This window comes from Gorilla gorilla, chromosome 20 (genome assembly GCF_029281585.2).
Source record: "Gorilla gorilla gorilla isolate KB3781 chromosome 20, NHGRI_mGorGor1-v2.1_pri, whole genome shotgun sequence".
Classification (NCBI taxonomy): domain Eukaryota; kingdom Metazoa; phylum Chordata; class Mammalia; order Primates; family Hominidae; genus Gorilla; species Gorilla gorilla.
In genome coordinates this window covers 61,082,406-61,102,599 of record NC_073244.2, presented here as the reverse complement: position 1 = coordinate 61,102,599, position 20,194 = coordinate 61,082,406, and the positions used below count along the sequence as shown (strand labels likewise).

Here is a 20,194-nt window from a genome sequence, read left to right as displayed (position 1 = left end):
CTCTGTCACCCAGGCTGGAGTGTAGTGGTGTGATCTTGGCTCACTGCAACCTCCATTTCCCAGATTCAAGCAATTCTCGTGCCTCAGCCTCCCGAGTAACTGAGAGTACAGGTGTGCGCCACCATGCCTGGCTAATTTTCATATTTTTAGTAGAAATGGGGTTTCACCATGTTGGCCAGGCTGGTCTCGAACTCCAGACCTCAAGTGATCTGCCCGCCTCGGCCTCCGAAAGTGCTGGGATTACAGGCGTGAGCCACTGTGCTCAGACCGGTGTTTGGTTTTCTGTTCCTGTGTTAGTTTGCTGAGGATAAAAAAATATGGAATGCTTTGCGAATTTGTGTGTCATCCTCGCACAGGGGCCATCCTAGTCTTCTGTGTATCACTCCAATTTTAGTATATGTGCTGCCGAAGTGAGCACATGGATTGTTTTATCAAGGGAAGAAAGCTTCCCAGAGGCCTCCGGGCAAGTTTCCCTTAGGATCCCCTTGGCCTCTAACCTTTCCTTGAGGGATCATTGACAACCGGAAATGAGAGGATGTGGTAATGGGTCTGCTGACGCCGTAAAAAACTGGACTTTCAGTGTCAACGCCGACGGCTGCTGGATGGGCCACAGATCGTGTTTGCCAGAATAGTCCCATAGGGTGTCCCTCCAGCAAATTGGATCAAGGAGATTAAGCACCACACCCGAGGTCACACAGCCAGCCGATAACCAAGGCAGGCTGTGAATCCGAATCTGCAAGAGGATGTGCCTCGTCCATCCGAATGCCTGGCTCTCTCTACACCTCCACATAACAATTATAATATGAAAAGGTACATGTGGGCCAGGTTGGGTAGCTCATGCCTATCATCCCAGCATGTTGAGAGGCTGAGGCAGGTGGATCACCTGAGGTCAGCAGTTTGAGACCAGCCTGGCCAACATGGCAAAACTCCCATCTTTACTAAAAATACAAAAATTAGCTGGGCATGGTAGTGCATGCCTGTAGTCCCAGCTACTGGGGAGGCTGAGGCAGGACAATCGCTTGAACCCAGGAGGCAGAGGTTGCAGTAAGTCGAGATCATGCCACTGCACTCCAGCCTGAGTGACAGAGCAAGACTCTGTCTCAAGAAAAAAATAAAATAAAGTGTGTGTGTGTATGCGTGTGTGTGTGTGTGTGTGTGTGTGTGCTGGAGTGCAGTGGCGTGATCTCTGCTCACTGCAACCTCTGCCTCCTAGGTTCAAGCGATTCTCCTGCCTCAGCCTCTCAAGTAGATGGGATTACAGGCGCCCTCCACCACGTCCAGCTGGTTTTTTTGTATTTTTAGTAGAGATGGGGTTTCACCATGTTGGCCGGGCTGCTCTTGAACTCCTGACTTCAGGTGATCCGCCCACCTTGGCCTCCCAAAGTGCTGGGATTACGGGCATGAGCCACAGTGCCTGGCCTTTTTTTCAAGACAGTCTTGCTCTGTCACCCAGGCTGGAGTGTAGTGGCACAATCACAGCTCACTGCAGCCTCGACCTCCTGGGCTCAGGCAATCCTCCCACCTCAGCCTCTGGAGTAGCTGGGACTATACTCACATGCCACCTCGCCTGGTTAATTTTTTGTATTTTCTGTACAGATGGGATCTCACTGTGTTGCCCAGCCTGGTCTCAAGCAATCCTCCCGCCTCAGCCTCCCACAGTGCTGGAATTGCAGGTGGGAGTCACCACACCCAGCCTAAACTCTTCCACGTTTAATCCCTCCAGCAGGTGAGAGTATCGTGCCTCACTCCACACCCACTAGGGTCCTGTGACTACAGTCCTGGCTGAGGGCACTGGGCCACGTCTGGGTGTAGAAAAGACCCTTTGGGCCAGGTAGCAGACTGCAGGCTGGAACAAGGGTGCCAGTAGAAGACAACAGCTGAGCTGAGGCCAGGGCCTAGGGGACAAAGAGGCGGGGGAACGGAGAGCACAGTCGGGGGCAGGAGGAACAGGGATCGGGGCCTCGTGGGCTTTGAGAGGAAAGGATGCAGCACCTAGGGGTCCGGCCTAGAGACTGGGTGACGGGAAATTAGGGGAGGAGCTGGTTGGTGGGGGGCAGATAGTAAGTTCAGTGTCGGAGACATGAAATGCTCCCCCAGGTTGGAGAAACCGTCAGAACACTGGGGGCTCGGATGACTGAGTCCTTCAGAATAAAATGGGCTGAGGAAGCAGGATTCCTGGGTTAAAGCCCCAGAGTCACGCCACTGAAGAAGCCCGACAATGTGTGTTCTTTGGCATTTTATTTCAAAATTGCAGCAAAGACAGAGAAAAAAAAAATCAACGGCAGCACCAGGGGTCTGGCCTGAGAACGGAGAGATCCGGAATCGGGGCCAAGGTGTATCCTTGACCTCACGACAAGGAGTAATGGGCGGACCTGAACCCGCGACGAGGGGCTGGGGGCCAAGATGCCTGGGTCGGCCCTTACGGCTTTGGGAGTGTCGCAACCACATGGGGGCGCCAGAGACCCAGACGCCGCCCGCTGGCCTTTTATTTCGTATTGCACTTCAGGTGAGTCATTGGTAGGGAGGCGAGTGCTGGCGTGACGAGATGCTACGGGTCGGTGGATCTGGAGCACAGCCTGCAGCTTCACACAGGGAACATCCACTCGTGGGCTCTGATTCCGTACTGCGGAACAACGGAGGCAGTGCGTGAGGTGGAAGCTGCACTACAACTCCCAGTAGGCCCTGGGGTGTTCCAGGCCGAGTGCCTACGGAGCTGTGCCCCAGCGGCTCACGGGAAATGCAGTCCACTTCCCAGAGGGCCCCCAACAATGATGGGAACGGGGAATCAAGGCTAAGGCGGCGCAGAGGTTTCCGGGGGATGTAGTTCTGAAGACAGGAATTATGGCCAGGCCTCTAAGGCTCTTGGAAAAAGTCACTTTCAGCTCAGAAAGCCCAGATAGTCAGAGGATGTGTAGTTCTAGGTCCTGATGCACAAAAGTTTACAGAAATGTAGCTCTAGGTCTGGAAAAGGAGCCCAGAGATTCTTGGGAAAGAGATCTTGGCCCAGAAGACGGGAATACCCCCAGAGATTTATGGGATTAAACAGTCTGGTGCCAGAGAGGGGCCAAGGTCCAGAGGCTCATGGGAGGAAGCTTTCTCGGGCCAAAGGGATAGCCCAGGGCTCCAGGGAATCCTGGGAGGCCAACCTCTGAGATGGCCAGAGGGCTGGCTAAGGTCTCAGTGATTCATGGAAAGGGCCTTTCTCCCACCAGGGCACCCGGGGCAGCAGAGGATCACAGGGAGGGAGTTTCTCCCACCAGGGCACCCAGGGGCCTCAGAGGCCCACGGAGAGGGGGTTTCTCCTACCAGGGCACCCAGGAGCCGCAGAGGATCACAGGAGGGGGTTTTCAAAGCTGAAGACATATCCAGGGCTCCGGGAGCTCCCAGGAAAGGGTGATTTAGCCCCAAGGGGTTTTCCAGGCCACAGAGCAGCACGGAAAGCCCACTCTCCAGGGCCTCAATAAGAAAGGCCATTATCTGTTCCTGGTACTACTGAAGGAGGCTGGCTGTTAGTCCAGGGGCTCATGGGACACCAACTTCTCCAGGGAACAAGCTCCCAGCCCATTCCCCAGCTCCCTGCAGCTCACCTGGATCTCCTTCAGCTCCTTCTGGAAGCGGAGGATCAGCTCAGGCCCATTTTCCATTGTGGGAATGTGGAGGTTCTGGGACAGAAGGTGCGGTGAGGACCAAGCCCCTCCCCTCCTTCCCTCCCACCCACAATGGCAGCCCCGCCTCACCCTGTCTTTGTACAGGATTCGGTGCACTGGGCAGACCTGGCAAGCGGTGCCCGAGCCAAAGACTTCCCGCACGCGGCCCTCCTCCAGGGCCCGCAGCAACTGCTTCATGGTGATCGTGCGCTCCACCACCCGGAACTCACCCTGCAGGGCAGTTGGCAGAGACACATGTGTCCCCAGAGGGTTGCCCTGCTGCAGACCTCCACCTCTCCCTCCCTGAGGATAGTGAGAAAGACAGAGGCCCAACTGGAGGACAGACCCAGGAGAAGGGGCAGAGACATGCCAGTGTGCCCCAGTCCCAGCCCTCTGATGCCCTGGCCCCTGGCACATGGCGCCCGTCACCAGAAGATGCCATGTCCTCACCCAGGTCTGAGCCATGTCCAGTAGACTCTGTCTGACCACTCCAGGCAGGATAACACCATTCAGCGGGGGCGTCACCAGCTCCAGCACTAGGGCAGGTGTAAAGGGTGGAAGATGTTACCTCTCACCCCCTAGCACCCCAGTCTTAAGAGCCACCCCCTTCCCCCATCCCAGAATCCCTGGGGCCTGTAACCTGCCAGGAATGATGGTGCCACCCACTTCCACCAGGGTTCGGGCTGGGTCATGGGTGGGCTTACCCCCATCTTCGTGGGTCCAGTAGACAAAGATGTTCATGGTTCCCACCTCGGTGAGCTGGTGGTCGGGCCCATACAGCCAGAGGACCTGTTCACAGCCCCGCTTGAGTGCCTCCTGTTGCACTAACACGGTGGGCCCATAATTCCTGGTGGAGGGCAGCCTGGTTGGGTGGGCCAAGGGAGCCCCATCCTTCCCCAGCCCAGCCCCAGAGGAGGCTCATCCTACTCTCTCCCGTCTCCCTGCTCACAGCTCTCGCAGGGCTCCCCAGTTCCCCTGAGATGGAATCCTTGACTTTTCATTTGGCATCAGGACCCTAAATGGTTATGTCCCCTCTCTCCTGTCTCTTCCCATTTTTCTTTCTTTTCTTTTTTTTTTTTTAAAACGGAGTCTCGCTCTGTCACCCAGGCTGGAGTGCAGTGGTGCGATCTTGGCTCACTGCAACCTCTGCCTCCCAGGTTCAAGAGATTCTCCTGCCTCAGCCTCTCTTGACCTGGTGATCTGCCCACCTCAGCCTCCCAAAGTGCTGGGATTACAGGCGTGAGCCACCGCGCCCAGCCCTCACCCATTTCATACTGACCAAATCCTCAGCTGTCATTCAAAACCATTTCTTTTTTTCTTTTTTCTTTTTTTTTTTTTTTGAGACAGAGTCTTGCTCTGTCGCCAGTGCAGTGGTGCGATCTCAGCTCACTGCAACCTCTGCCTCTCGGGTCCAAGCGATTCTCGTGCCTCAGCCTCCTGAGTAACTGGAGTAACTGGGGCATGCAGCACCATGTCCGGCTAATTTATATTTACATTTATATTTATATGCCCGCCTCAGCCTCCCAAAGTGCTGGGATTACAGGAGTGAGCCACAGCGCCCGGCCTTACTTTTTATATTTTTAGTAGAGACGGGGTTTCACCATGTTGGCCAGGCTGGTCTCAAACTCCTGACCTCAAGTGATCCGCCTACCTCGGCCTCTCAAAGTGCTGGGATTACAGGCGTGAGCTACCGTGCCTGGCTCCAAAACCATTTCTGTTGTCACCTCCTCGAGAGGTGTTTCCAGACCTCCAGGCTGGGTGCTGGACCTTCCCTGGACTCCCCCAGTCAATTGGGCTACCTGGATGACTTTCTGAGTCTCTCTCCCAGAGATAGCCTCTCCCCTCAGCTGCTAACAAGCCTCCCATGGCTCCCCAGTGCCCCAGGACAAGACCCTAGCCTCCTTCCGGTGTTCCAGGCCTGCCTGGGTCTAATGAATACTTGCTAAGCATTTTTCAAAACCCAGACTTATTTTTGTAACCTGAACATCTTCTGTGATCCTATTCCTTCTGTCCCTGTACACATGGTTCCCAGGACTGGAAACAGTTTGCTGACTTTTGTACCCAGGAAACCCCCTCCTCCCTCCTCGTCAGACCTAGTTGAAGGGTTGCCTCCTCTGTGAAACCTTTCTCTTTTTTTTTGAGATGGATTTTCGCTCTGTCGCCCAGGCTGGAGTGCAGTGGCGCGATCTCGGCTCACTGCAAGCTCTATCTCTTGGGTTCTCGCCATTCTCCTGCCTCAGCCTCCTGAGTAGCTGCGACTACAGGCGCCCGCCACCAAGCCCGGCTAATTTTTTTTTTTTGTATTTTTAGTAGAGATGGGGTTTCACTGTGTTAATCAGGATGGTCTCGATCTCCTGACCTCGTGATCCGCCTGCCTCAGCCTCCCAAAGTGCTGGGATTACAGGCGTGAGCCACCGCCTCTGGCCTCTGTGAAGGCTTTCACAATGCCCTGGGTCACCTCACCAGAGAACATGCAGCTCCGAATACTGGGGCTCCCACCAGCCTGGGAGACCCAGGAGGGCAGGGCTCGGGGCTGACTCATCTGTGTCCCCAGCTTCTGCCAGCACAGGGCCTGGCCCTCAGGAGACCTCACAGGATGTGGCTGAAAGGACCTGAATGCACCCCCAGCTGGGGCCACATTCCTGTCCCAACACGCCAGTGCCCACCCTCTGCCTTGGTTGCCCAGGAGACCCAGCTGTCTCCTTCCTGCCCTGCTGAGCTGAGGCCACTGGGAGACAGATTTACACAGAAAGTCCACACGGGGGTGAGGGGCTTTGGAGGCTCAAACGACTGTGGGAGCTGGGTATGGGGAGCGCAGCCCAGCCTGGGGGATCAGGGGAGGCTTCTGGGGTGAGAAGCCAATGAGCTGAGTGTAAGCTTCGCTCCTGGAGGCTTCCAGGGACCAGTCCTGGTTTCCCCATTGACCTCCACCCAATGCCTTCCCATCTGTGAGTCTTTTTGTCCATCTGAAAAATAATCCCCTCCTCCTTCCTTCCATGGTTTGTTTTCAGGGACCAGGGAGGTCACTTAGCACTGAGCCCTGCACGGTGCTGATGATGTCACCTTCATGTGACATCCAGAGGCATGGCCGAAAGCATGCACGCTGGTCCCTGTGTCTCCAACGCCCAGTGCGCCAGTCGTTCTGGGGATGGGGGTGCTACTTACCCACCTAACTTGTAGTTGCCAACCCCGCCCACCCAGGCCCGGATGAAGGCTGGGTCGGCCAGGAGGGAGACCGGGGTCACGGAGCCTCCAGGGAAGTAGGCACCCACTGGGCAGAGAATGACGAACAGGAGCGCGCGCGTGGGCTGGCTGACACCCAGCGAGGGCTGCGACGGGCAAAGGGGCAGCATCAGGAGTCCAGGCCCCCAGTCCCTTCCCGTCCCCAGGCCCAGGCCTCCAGGACCCCACCCCTGCCCTGCAGAATCCAACCCCCACAGCCCAGCTTCCCAGCCCTGGAGTTGGGCCCACCTCGTTCCCAATGAGCACAGGCCGCACATAGAGGCTGGTGCCGGCGGCATCGGGGACCCAGTCCTTGTCCACTTCGATGAGCCGGCGGATGCACTCCAGCAACTCCAGCTTGTCGAAACTCTGGGTGGCATTCTGAATGAGTCAAGGGGCCCTTCCTGCCCCGGCCCCAGCCCTCCTCCCCACCCCGGTGGACCGGGACCCCTCACCGGCAGGCACAGGCGCGTGGCTGAGCGCAGCATCCGGTCCATGTTGAGCCAGGGGCGGAAGAGGCGCACCTGCTGGTCTTTGCCTTTGAACGCCTTCATGCCCTCAAACAGCTGCGGGGACACGCGGGCGGGGAGGCTCAGAGACTTCTCCAGACAGTCATGGGAGACACCAAGACAGACAGAGACGGATACACAAAGACACAGACAACTGAAAGATGGAGGCCAAGAGGAGAGCACCGGGGAGATTTAGCAGCTGGGTCAGAGAGATGGAGAAAAAGAGAGACAGATATAGACAGAGAGACAAACAGGTAGAGACACACGGAGACTCAAGACAGCAAAGGACATAAACGGGCTCAGTGGCTCACGCCTGTAATCCCAGCACTTTGGGAGGCCGAGGCAGGAGGATCACTTGAGTGTAGGAGTTCGTGACCAGCCCAGGCATTATAGCAAGACCCCATCTCCACCAAAAAATACGAAAATTAGCCAGACGTGGTAGCACGTGACTGGAGTCCCAGGTGTTTGGAAGGTGGTGGGAGGATCACTTGAGCCTGGGAGTTTGAGACTGCAGTGAGCCACGATCATGCCACTGCACTCCAGCCTGGGACCTGGTTTTTTTTTTTTCTGGAGACTGTCCCTGATCACTGCCCCATGGTTCCAAGTTGGCTTGTTCAGCATCTGCTCCACTGCAGAGTGGAAGAGCCTGGAAGGCAGGGATTACCCTTGACACGTTTACCAGACAGCCTATCCTGCAGTCCCATGCACCAGGGTAGGCAGTTCTTGGCACAGAGTGTTTGTTTTGTTTTGTTTTGTTTTGAGACAGGGTCTCACTCTGTCGCCCAGGCTGGAGTGCAGTGGCGTGATCTCTGCTCATTGCAACCTCCGCCTCCCATGTCCAAGTGATTCTCGCGCCTCGGCCTCCTGGGTAGCTGGGATTACAGGTGCCCGCCACCACGCCCAGCTAATTTTTGTATTTTTAGTTGATCCACCCGCCTCGGCCTCCCAAAGTGCTAGGATTACAGGTGTGAGCCACTGCGCCCAGCCAGACTTTTTTTTTTTTTTTTCCCATAGTGGGTTTTTGATGAATGAATAGATAAATGAATGGAAGACAAGCAAAACTAGCTACAATATTTTGGGGGGATAAAAACCACCACCACAAAAATGAGGGGCAAGATGGGGCAGGGGCAGGGAGTAGCTATATCAGGTAGTAAAACAGATTATAAATCTACAATACTTAAAACAGAGTGACACTGCTATATTAGTGAACAGACTGAATAATGGAATGGATAACCAAATATCCATCTAGAGAAAAACTACGTTGAATCTCGATTTCACACCTCACACCAGAAAAAATTCCAGGTGCATTAAAAGTCTAAACAAAATATATATATATATATATTACACCATAAAAGCTATAGAAGGAAACAAAAATAACTGTTTTATATCTTGGATTGGGAATTTTATTTTTTATTTTATTTGAGATGGAGTCTCACTCTGTGGCCCAGGCTGAAGTGCTCTATCTTGGCTCACTGCAACCTCTACCTCCCAGGTTCAAGCAATTCTTTTGCCTCAACCTCCCAAGTAGCTGGGATTACAGGTGCCTACAACCACGCCCGGCTAATTTTTGTGTTTTTGGTAGAGACGGGGTTTCACCATGTTGGCCAGGCTGGTCTTGAACTCCTGACCTCAGGTGATCCGCCCACCTCGGCCTCCCAAAGTGCTGGGATTACAGGCGTGAGCCACCACGACTGGACTTTTTTTTTTTTTTCCAATTTCTTGTACAGATAGGGTCTTACTATGTTGCCCAGGCTGGTCTTGAACTCCTGAGCTCAAGCAATCCCCCTGCCTCTTCTTCCCAGCCCCAGACGAATTTTTTAAAACCTAACCTGATAGAAAAATCAGCCTAGCAAATGGACAGTTCAGACGAAAGGAAATACAGGTGGCCCTTAAGCTCGTGAGAAGATAGTCAATTTCATTAATCATTAGGGAGAAAAATGCAAATTAAAATTAGTTTCAGATACCTTTAAAACCACATGGGAGATTGGAAAAGATCTAAAACTTGGACAAGGGTTGTCCAAGGTATGGAAACAGGCTCTGCTGGTGGGTGTGGAAACTGACACACCCTGTAGATGTAGATGTGGCCATACGTATCAAGATTACAAGCATACATATCCTTTGACCTACAGTTCCCGAAATTGAGCCTCTAGATACATTTGCACTTAAACGAGTGACTAAAGAAGGGACGTGTGTACTGGATTCCTTTTTTTTTTTTTTTTGAGATGCAGTCTCGCTCTGCCACCCAGGCTGGAGTGCAGTGGCGCAATCTCGGCTCACTGCAACCTCCGCCTCCCGGGTTCAAGCAATTCTCCTGCCTCAGCCTCCCGAGCACCTGGGATTACAGGCACCCGCCACCACACCCAGCTAATTTTTGTATATTTAGTAGAGATGGGGTTTCACCATGTTGGCAAAGCTGGTCTTGAACTCCTGACCTCAGGTGACCCACCTGCCTCAGCCTCCCAAAGTGCTGGGATTACAGGTGAGCCATCACAGCCGGCCTTGTACTAGATTCTTTATTGCAAAATTGTTTATAATAGACTGGAAACAATCTAAGTGTCCAACAATAGGGGATTGCCTAAGGAGGTGCATTGTCAGGATGATACAGCATGAGGCTGCAAGAAAGATGGAAAAAGCTCTTTAAGCTTTAAGGTATAGAGAAGAATTTCCAGGCCCAGTATGATGGCTCATACCTGTAACCCCAGAACTGGGAGGCTAAGGTGGGAGAACTGCTTGAAGCCAGGAGTTTGAGACCAGCCTGGGCAACAAAGTGAGATCCTGTCTTTGCACAAGATTTAAAAATTAACTGGGCAAGGTGGTGTGTGCCTGTAGTCCTAGCCACTCGGGAGGCAGAGGCAGGAGGATCACTTGAGCCTAGGAGGCGGAGGTTGCAGTGAGCTGAGACCATGCCACTGCACTCCAACCTGGGAAACAGAGCAAGACACCGTCTCAAAAACAAAACAAAACAAAACCCAGGTAAATAGAGCCCGGATACACCGGATGTAGTGGCTCATGCCTGCAATCCCAGCAGTTTGGGAGGCTGAGGCAGGAGGATCACTTGAACTTAGAAATCTGAGATCACCCTGGGCAGCATAACAAGACCCCATCCCTAAAAAAAAAAAAAAAAAAAAAAAATTAGCTGGGCATGGTGGTGCACACCTGCGGTCCCAGCTACTGGGAAGGCTGACGCAGGTGGATCGCTGGAGCCTGGGAGGTCAAGGCTGCAGTGAGCCAAGATCGTGCCACTGCACTCCAGCCTGGGCTACAGAGCAAGACCCTTTCTCAAAAAAAGAGTCATAACAACAACAACAACAAAAATGCAGGTGGCCGGGCTTGGTGACTCACGCCTGTAATCCCAGCACTTTGGGAGGCCGAAGCAGGTGGATCACTTGAGCTCAGGAGTTCAAGACCAGCCTGGGTAACATGGTGAAACCCCATCCCTATTATTTAAAAATAATAAATAAACAAATACAGGTAGACAAAGACAGAAAGCAGACTAATGGTTGTCATGGGCTGGGGTTAGGGACAATGGGTACTGATTAATAGGTATGGGGGATTAAACAGTTCTGAACCTTGACGGTGGTGATGGTTGCATAACATTGCCTGCCACTGAATTATGGGCTTTAAAATGGTTGGAGGCTGGGCGCCGTGGCTCACGCCAGTAATCCCAGCCCTTCGGGAGGATGAGGCGGTGGATCATCTGAGGTCGGGAGTTTGAGACCAGCCTGGCCAACGTGGTGAAACCATGTCTCTACTAAATATACAAAAATTAGCCAATAGTGGTGCATGTCTATAATCCCAGCTACTCAGGAGGCTGAGGCAGGAGAATCACTTGAACCTGGGAGGCAGAGGTTGCAGTGAGCCAAGATTGTGCCACTGCACTCCAGCCTGGGCAACAAGAGTGAAACTCTATCTCATAAATAAATAAATAAATAAATAAACAAATAAAATGGTTGGAATCCCACATTTGATGCTGTGTGTTATTATGTATGCGTATTAGTACCACAATAATAAAAAATAAGGCCAGGCATGGTGGCTCACGCCTGCAATCCCAGCACTTTGGGAGGCTGAGGTGGGCAGATCACTTGAGGTCAGGAGTTAGAAAACAGCCTGGCCAACATGGTGAAACCCTGGCTTTACTAAAAATACAAAAATTAGCCGGGTGTGGTGGTGGGCGCCTGTAATCCCAGCTACTGGGGAGGCTGAGGCAGGAGAATCACTTGAACCCAGGAGGCGGAGGTTGCAGTGAGCGAGATTGTATCATTGCACTCCAACCTGGGGGACAGAGTGAGACTCTGTCTCTAAATAAATAAATAAGAAAAAATAAAATAAAAAATAATACACGTGGTTGGCCTGCAATCCATACATGCCCCGGAGTGTGGGTGACATAGGGACAGCATTGTCCTACTCCCTCATCCTCCCCCTTCCGCCCCCTGGACCCGCGGGATCACAGCAGTGCGTTCTGTCTGCCAGGGCCACAGGCTTCCTCTGCTCTCACTCAACTGAAGAAAAAGTACTGGGTCCCCAGCCAGAGGACAACTGCTGTGCTGGGCTGAAGGGAGACGTGTGTGGTGGTCTCCAAGTAACCAGCTTCCTGGGGGCTCAGCAGGCGGAATCCTGCCCATCACGCTTATGTCCTGGCAGGAGTGTCTGGCTGCGATTGGAGTTGTGTGTGCTCTGTACAGAATCGACTGGTGTTGCTTAGATGTCCAGAGTGGGAGGGGAGAGGGGAAAAAACAAAACCTTAAAATTCTGGAAAGGAAGGAAGAAAGGAAAAAACGGAGGGAGGGAGGGAAAGGAAAGAAAGGAATGGAATAAAAGTCTTCATGCCACAGAACCGTGCCCTGGAGGACTAACATCAGCCAACCTGCTAACCAGTTACTGGAGCTGTAAGATGCTCACTTAAATCTTGTCTCAACCAAAGTTTCCTCCTGAAGACTTTGCTTTCAGCCGCAGCTATAAGTCCTAAAACCAAATGCCTCCTGGATCTGTCTCCTAGAAACTTCACAGTATCTCAGGCTCACCAGGTGCCACAAAGCCGCTCCTCCTCCTGGGTCCCCATGTGGGGACAGGCCCAAGGTCTACCTGGTCACCAGCCCGGCTTCCTAGCCTGCAACTCTTGCCCTCCACATGGCCTGAGAGGGCTCTTACTATACCCAGACATGGCCCTGCCCCTCCCTCCCTCAGAGCCCTCAGTGGCTCCCAGCACCCTTGGACAAGGCCCCAGCCCCTCAGCTCCTCCATGGCCCTGACATTTTCAGCCTCCTTAACCATGCTCCAACACCGCAATTTCTCCCAAATGTACCAGGCTCTAGTCCCGTTTGGGGTTTGGACTGGCTGTCTCCACTCCTGCCATCCCCCCCGACTGTCCCCCTTCCCGCCATCTCCAACTGTCTCCCTTCCCGCCATCTGCCCCCAGCTGTCCCCTCTCCCACCACCCCCCGGGCTGTCCCCTCTCCCGCCATCCCTCCCCCGGCTGTCCCTCTCCCACCATCACTTCCCCGGCTGTCCCTCTCCCGCCATCCCTCCCCCGGCTGTCCCTCTCCCGCCATCCCTCCCCCGGCTGTCCCTCTCCCACCATCCCTCCCCCGGCTGTCCCTCTCCCGCCATCCCTCCCCCGGCTGTCCCTCTCCCACCATCACTTCCCCGGCTGTCCCTCTCCCGCCATCCCTCCCCCGGCTGTCCCTCTCCCGCCATCCCTCCCCCGGCTGTCCCTCTCCCACCATCCCTCCCCCGGCTGTCCCTCTCCCGCCATCCCTCCCCCGGCTGTCCCTCTCCCACCATCACTTCCCCGGCTGTCCCTCTCCCGCCATTCCTCCCCCGGCTGTCCCTCTCCCACCATCACTTCCCCGGCTGTCCCTCTCCCGCCATCCCTCCCCTGGCTGTCCCCTCTCCCGCCATGCCTCCCCCGGCTGTCCATCTCCCGCCATCCCTCCCCTGGCTGTCCCTCTCCCGCCATCCCTCCCCTGGCTGTCCCTCTCCCGCCATCCCTCCCCTGGCTGTCCGTCTCCCGCCATCCCTCTCCTGGCTGTCCCCTCTCCCGCCATGCCTCCCCTGGCTGTCCCCTCTCCCGCCATGCCTCCCCTGGCTGTCCCCTCTCCCGCCATCCTTCCCCGGCTGTCCCCTCTCCCGCCATCCCTCTCCTGGCTGTCCCCTCTCCCGCCATCCCTCCCCTGGCTGTCCCTCTCCCGCCATCCCTCCCCTGGCTGTCCCTCTCCCGCCATCCCTCCCCTGGCTGTCCCCTCTCCCGCCATCCCTCCCCTGGCTGTCCCTCTCCCGCCATCGCTCCCCTGGCTGTCCCCTCTCCCGCCATCCCTCCCCTGACTGTCCCCTCTCCCGCCATCCCTCCCCTGGCTGTCCCCTCTCCCGCCATCCCCCTGGCTGTGCCCTCCCCCACCATCTCCCCCCCGCCCACTGGCTGTCCCCTCTCCTGCCATCATCCTGGCTGTCCCTCTCCCGCCAGCCCCCCGGCTGTCCCCTTTCCTACCATCACCCTGTCACCTCTCCCACCCCCCCCCCAAGCTTCCCTCTATGCCAGAAGAAGCCATGCTTTCTTTCAAGTGAGGTGGGGGGTCTCTACTGGCCTCCACAGGGCCTCCATCAGAGCACAGATCATACTGAGTTATGCCCACAGCATGGGGTTTTCCAAGTGAAGGAACCGGGTCTGCTCATCTCGGGGAACCCAGCATCACCAAGCATGAGCCTGGAGCATGGAAGGCCTCAGAAAACAAATGATGAATGCACAGAAAGGAGAAACACATAACAAACAAACCAAGAGAGGTGCACCTGGCAAGAGACACAGCAAGGAGGAGGAGATGCAGACAGGGACAGGGAGAGAGGCCGGCCGCCATGCCACCTGCAGGGAGTAGTGGAGGCTGGAGGAGGCTGGGTGCAGCGTGAGGTTCTGGAAGGGCTGGATTCGGGGCTGGCCCCAGCCCTTGTCATTCCATTCCACCATCAGCATGTGGTCGGTAAATGTCTTCCCAAACACCAGGGGCTCGCCGGGGCCAGGCTTCTTATGAGGCTTCTGTGTCATTTCCAGCTGCAGGTCTGCAGCCTGAGGAAAGACAGGGGTATCCTAGAATCTGGCCACAACCTCCCAGCTGAAAAACTACAACTCCCATGAAGCCCTGGGCCTCAGACCCATAGAGAAGAAGGACCTGTCACCCTGGAGGATTCTGGGACATGCAGTTTCATCCCTTGTCTACGGCCCAATGGCAGGCTGTTAAGCTACCACCACTCACTGCCATCTCTGGGCTGTGGACCTTTTGGAGATGCCCAAAACCAGCTGCCAGCCCCCTCCTCTCTCAGAGCCAAGCATCGAGTTCCCTCCTTTCACCTTGAAACTGGAGGAGGCATATCTTCTGGGACCACACAGAAGCCAAGGGACAGAGAGAAGCTTTCGTGCCCAGATCTGGGTGGAGAAAGAAGTGAGAGAGGGGGTGAGTGGGGCACAGCAGGGGCCCTGGCAGCCCGCTCGCCACCTCCTGCACTTGGAGGTCCCACTGGCCTGCCTGTTCTGTCCCAGTTTCAGTCCATTCTAGACAGGGGCAGGTGGTCCTGAAGGAGGCCAAGTCCCCTCCCTGCCCTGACGAGGGCTCCCTGGAAAGAGCTGAGTCAGCTCCCGCCCCCTCCTCCATGCTGGGGCAAAGTCAAACGCAAGCGCCTCCCACCCCAGAGACCTTTGGTCGCAGCCTGGAGATCAGCTCAGACAAGAAAACGACCAGGGAAGGCACACAGGTAAGTGAAGGCCTCCGGGTACCCAAGTGCTGACGGGCCTTAGAAGACCAGGGGAGCGACAGGTCCTGCCCCCCAGAGCTCAGGGCTGCAGACCCCAGGCCCGCCTCCCTCAGACCTAAGTAAGAGTCCAGACTCTAGCTGCCTCCTCCCTCAGACCCGAAGTCTGGGCCCCCAGCTCCTCCTCCCTCAGACCCAGGAGTCCAGTTCCCCAGCCCCTCCTCCGCCAGACCCAGGAGTACAGGTGCTTATTGTCTGAAGGTATTCGATCAACTAGGCTCTGATTACCTGAAACCCAAACCCACTTTGGCAGTGACTCCAATTCCCTTCAGCCCCTGGGGCTGAGGGGCAGCTACAGGGGCCTGGGGAGCCACTGCAGTCCTCACTGCACGAGGCTCAGGCGGGTCCTCCCAGAGGGGAGTAGGAAGAGCAGGTCTGGCTGTGTCCAGCAGGCTGGGCCCTCTCTGGTGACCTTTGACCTCACAATGCCTCTTTCCCCAGCCCTGTGGGGAGGCGTTGGGGCATGAGGTTGAGAGAGACAGAGTGGCCTGGCCTGGCCTGCCCTGTGAGCTGGGTGAGTTGGCACTGATTCTGGAAGATGGACGTGAATGGGCGTGGTCACTTGTCGCTAGGTGAGTTGCTGGGAGATGGGCCTGCAGCGTGGTCTTGCTGGTGTGAGGCTCCAGGGATTCCGGGGTGATCAGAGCGTGGGTCCCCGGATTGCCTTTGGGTGGCGACATCTAGACTGCTCAGCCTTGCAGCCATGCTTCTGCCCAGAGGGATAGGACACCCACAGTACGAGAGAGACAAACACAGTGCGACAGCCAGCCTGTGGGCAGGAGAGCTGCCCTCAGAGCCAAGATGAAAAAAAGAGAGTAAGAGACGGAAGAGGAAGGATGAGAAAAAGAAACACAGAAAGGGGCGCACAAACAGAAAAAAAAAAAAAAAACAGAAATTGACGCCAAGAAACAAGAGATGCCAAAATAGATCTAATCGTAGAAAGAGGCCACACGCAGTGGCTCGTGCCTGTAATCCCAGCACTGTGGGAGGCCGAGGCAGGAGGATAGCTTGAGGCCAGGTGTTCAAGACCAGCCTGGGCAACATAGGGAGACCCTGTCTCTACAGAAAATGCAAGTTAGCTGGGTGTGGTGGCGGGCGCCTGTAGTCCCAGCAACTTGGGAAGCTGAGGCAGGAGAATTGCTTAAACCCAGGAGGCAGAGGTTGTAGTGAGCCGAGATGGTGCCACTGCACTCCAGCCTGGGCGACAGAGCAAGACTCTCTGTCTCAATTAAAAAGAAAAAACAAAGAAAGAAAGTAGGCAGCTAGCTCAGTAGCTCATGCCTGTAATCCCAGCACTTTGGGAGACAGAGGTGGGAGGACTGCATGAGGCCAGGAGTTCAAGATCAGCCTGGGCAATATAGCAAGACCCTGTCTCTACAAACAATTTAAAAATTAGCCAGGTATGGTGGCACACACCTGTAATTCCAGTTACTCAGAAGGCTAAGGTGGGAGGATCACCTGAGCCCAGTAGGTCAAGGCTGTGGTGAGCTATGATCACACTGCTACACTCCAGCATGAGTGATAGAGTGTCTCTCTAAAAAAAAAAAAAAAAGACCAGCATGGTGGCTCACGCCTGTAATCTGAGGCAGGTGGATCACTTGAGCCCATCTACTCGGGAGGCTGAGGCACGACAGTCGCTTGAACCCATGAGGCGGAGGTTACAGTGAGCCGAGATCGTACCACGGCACTCCAGCCTGAGCAACAGAGCAAGACTCGGTCAAAAAGAAAAGACGAGACAAAGAAATAAAGTACGTTTGGGGGTTCACAGGGCAGGTCTCTATAATGTGATAGAACCTCCATTATGTCCCATACAGCCCAGGAGTATCACCATCAAAGACCAGGAGTGTCACTGTCAAAGCCCAGCAATGCCCTCCATACTCCAGGACTGTCCCCATATCACGGCCCCGGAGAGACCCCATCATACCGCAGTCTGCCCTTGTCACAGCCCACGCATGACCCCATCACGTCTAGAACTGCCCCCTTTATAGCCCAGGACTCTCCCCCATCACAGACCAGGGCTGTTCTATGACGGCCCAAGATGCTCCACATCACAAGCCCAGATTGTGCCTGTAACTTATCAGAACTGGTCCCCAGCAGAGCCAACTACTGTCCCAAACAGCTCAGGAATGTCCCCCATCCAAAGCCCAGCACTTTTTCCCATTATAACCAGCATTGTCTCTGCCAAATATCAGGGCTTATTTTCTATTCACCAGGTCTGAAATTTAAAAAAAAAAAAATCCCATTGTTGTCTTTTTCAATCCCCAGGACTATCCCTATGTTGCTGTCTAGGCCAGTACCTTCCAGACTGTCCCTACCATGGTCCAGCACTGTCCCCTCCACACCCCGGGACTGTCCCCATCACAGCTGAGGACTCAGCCCAATTATCTCCATTACAGGATATCTCTATCTTCATCAGAGCCTAGGAATGTCCCATCATGAGTTCAGGGCCATTCTATGACGCCAGAACTGTGCCATGATGAGACGGTCCACATCAGTCCCAAGTGGACCTGTCAAAGCCCAGTACTGCCCCACCACAGTCCAGGAGTGTCACCACTAAAGCCCAGATTGCCCACATACCCCAGGTATCCCAGGACTATCCCTATCAGTCACTAAGAGCCGAAAAAAGTGAAATTCTGCCCTGACATTCATCAGCTAGGATAAGAGACTCAAATAAAGTCAGGTGTAAAGTTAACAAAGAGAGAGTTCTCCCAGGGTTACACCGCAGCTGTGAAGGCTTGTAATGACCCCTTTCTTTGGCTGTTTCCTTCCTCACTGAGAAACCTTGTTCGCTGAAATCATAGACTCTGGGAAACGCTGCTGCTGTTTGACATCGCACAGTCAGAAGGGATCGTCTCAGCCAGCCTGCAGCATCTGTCACTTTGACCATGAGACCCTGCCTCGATTTCTAATCCAGGTGTAAAGCTTCAGATAGGAGTTTGGGAAGCACAGCAATCCCCATCTCTATTTTTTTCAACTTTCATTCCAAGAAAATAGGACCTTGAGTCCAATTCCCAGAGCTGAGACTTGAGGTCCAACTCTGCCCTCACCTGCACCCGGCCCTGGAGGTCTGGGCCCCTTTATTCCAGCTCCCGCACAGGCTGATGCCCCACCGCACCCCAGGGCTCCGCTCCCCAAATCACAACCTCCCCACCCCCACGCCTCCCTCATTACAGGGTCCCCCACCATGTTTCCCTTTTTTTTTTTTTTTTTTTTACCTCCCCACCAATTACTTGCCCCACCTCATCCGCGTCTACCTGCTCCCCCTCACCCCATTAAAGCCTCGTGCTCCTTTCCAAAGGGCGCCATCCTCCTCCGCGCCCTGCAGCGGAACCCCAGGGCGGGAGGAGCGGCGCCGAGTCGGACCGGCTGCAGGCCAGTGGTCTTCCCGGAAGTGCGCCTCCCCCGGTTATTTCCCAGACCCCGGCGCGGGGCTGCGAACCCACCTGCCCCAGAGCGGCTGCGGCCATGATCCGTGCGGCGCGTAACTGTGCCCGCCCGGGGCGCGGCCCCGAAGAGAGACGTTCCGGCCACGCCCCGCTCACGCCTCCTTCTGGGGGAAGGCGGCCGACCAGCGCCCCAGGCCGTCCCAGCTCCAGGGCGTCGGCAGGGAACCGGACACTGCTGCGGGGCGCAGGCGCTGGTTGGGGGGGCAGGACTTGAAATACGGTCCCTGCCAGGCGAAGTGGCTCAGGTCTGTAATCTTAGCACTTTGGGAGGCCGAAGCGGGCGGATTACCTGAGGTCAGGAGTTAGAGACCAGCCTGGTCCAACATGGTGAAACCCCATCTCTACTAAAAATACAAAAAATTAGCCGGGCGTGGTGGCGGGCGCCTGTAATCTTAGCTACTCGGAAAGCTGAGGCAGGAGAATTGCTTGAATCGGGGAGGCAGAGGTTGCAGTGAGCCGACATGGTGCCACTGCACTCCAGCCTGGGCGACAGAGTGAGACTCCGTCTCAAAAAAAAAAAAAAAAAAAAAAAAAAAAAAGCCTGGCTTGGTGGCTCACATCTGTAATCCCAGCATTTTGGGAGGCCGAGGCGGGCGGATCACCTGAGGTCAAGAGTTCGAGACCAGCCTGACCAACATGGTGAAACCCCGCCCTACTAAAAATACAAAAATTAGCTGGGAGTGGTGGTAGACGCCTGTAATCCCAGCTACTCGGGAGGCTGAGGTAGAAGAATTGCTTGAACCCGGGAGGCCCAGGTTGCGGTGAGCCGAGATGGCGCCATTGCACTCCAGCCTGGGCAACAAGAGCAGAACTCCGTCTCAAAGAAAAAAAAAAAAGAAAAAAAAAAAAAAAAAGAAATACGGTCCCCACCCAGGCTGTGTTCCAGCCACACTCAAGCCAGGTACTAACGTGCATGCAACGGTTTTCAAAAAAGCATTTCCTTGGGAGCAAAAATGCATTTTTTGTCGCGGACCGCTGGCAAGCATAAGCAGCACGAGGTAAAGGAAGGGAAAGGCAAGGAGCAGGACGTTCCGTGTATCACGATCCCTTTGTGAAAGGGAAAAGCACATCTTAAATATCAGCGACGCGGACACCACGTCAATGCACAGGAACGGGAATGGTGCTTTGGAGAAGGGCTTCTGAAGAGGGCCGCAGGTAGGGATAAAGGGCAGCCTCACTTTGCAGCCTGGATACTGCCCTGTTCCAATATTTTTTCCTGTCAACGAAAAAGATATATGTGTAGCCCAGGCTGGAGTGCAGTGGCACGATCTCGGCTCACTGCAACCTCCGCCTCCCGGGTTCAAGCAGTTCTCCTGCCTCAGCCTCCTGAGTAGCTGGGATTACAGGCGCCTGCCACCACGCCCGGCTAATTTTTGTATTTTTAGTAGAGACTGGGGTTTCACCATGTTGGCCATGGCTGGTCTTGGAACTCCTGACCTCGTGATCCCCCCACCTCAGCCTCCCAAAGTGCTGGGATTACAGGCGTGAGCCACCGTGCCTGGCTTGACTCTTTAAGAAACACACACGGTTCACCAGGGCTCCTTCCAGTCCCTTATCATCTGAGAAGCCTGAAAAC

The 20,194-nt window shown here is 55.0% G+C and overlaps 1 protein-coding gene, 1 long non-coding RNA gene and 1 other non-coding gene across 10 annotated transcripts; 1 reads left to right on the top strand and 2 right to left on the bottom strand.

Moving 5' to 3' along the window:
- Window positions 1-311: 311 nt before the first annotated feature.
- On the bottom strand, window positions 312-418 carry LOC129528973 (U6 spliceosomal RNA). The gene has a single exon (XR_008674329.1). It is a non-coding gene; the product is annotated as a U6 spliceosomal RNA (small nuclear RNA).
- A 1,803-nt stretch (window positions 419-2,221) lies between these two features.
- BCAT2 (branched chain amino acid transaminase 2) lies at window positions 2,222-19,416 on the bottom strand. 8 transcript variants are annotated; one of them, XM_055370064.2, is made up of 11 exons: window positions 18,616-19,416; window positions 14,715-14,789; window positions 14,232-14,432; window positions 7,325-7,435; window positions 7,119-7,238; window positions 6,813-6,976; window positions 4,352-4,494; window positions 4,098-4,183; window positions 3,738-3,878; window positions 3,588-3,662; window positions 2,222-2,623 (listed from the first exon to the last, which is right to left on the bottom strand). In XM_055370064.2, exons 1-11 carry the CDS (start codon window positions 18,637-18,639, stop codon window positions 2,585-2,587), a joined length of 1,179 nt encoding a protein of 392 aa, XP_055226039.1. In that variant the 5' UTR covers window positions 18,640-19,416; the 3' UTR covers window positions 2,222-2,584. The 8 variants fall into 8 exon arrangements, with proteins under 8 accessions (XP_055226039.1, XP_055226037.1, XP_055226041.1 ...); XM_055370062.2 differs by having other exon boundaries at window positions 3,738-3,950; window positions 18,616-18,751; XM_055370066.2 differs by lacking the exon at window positions 18,616-19,416 and adding an exon at window positions 18,427-18,608 and having other exon boundaries at window positions 3,738-3,950.
- On the top strand, window positions 15,042-16,980 carry LOC129528629 (uncharacterized). The gene is made up of 3 exons (XR_008673898.2): window positions 15,042-15,115; window positions 15,614-15,744; window positions 16,762-16,980. It is a non-coding gene; the product is annotated as an uncharacterized lncRNA (long non-coding RNA).
- Window positions 19,417-20,194: the final 778 nt, after the last annotated feature.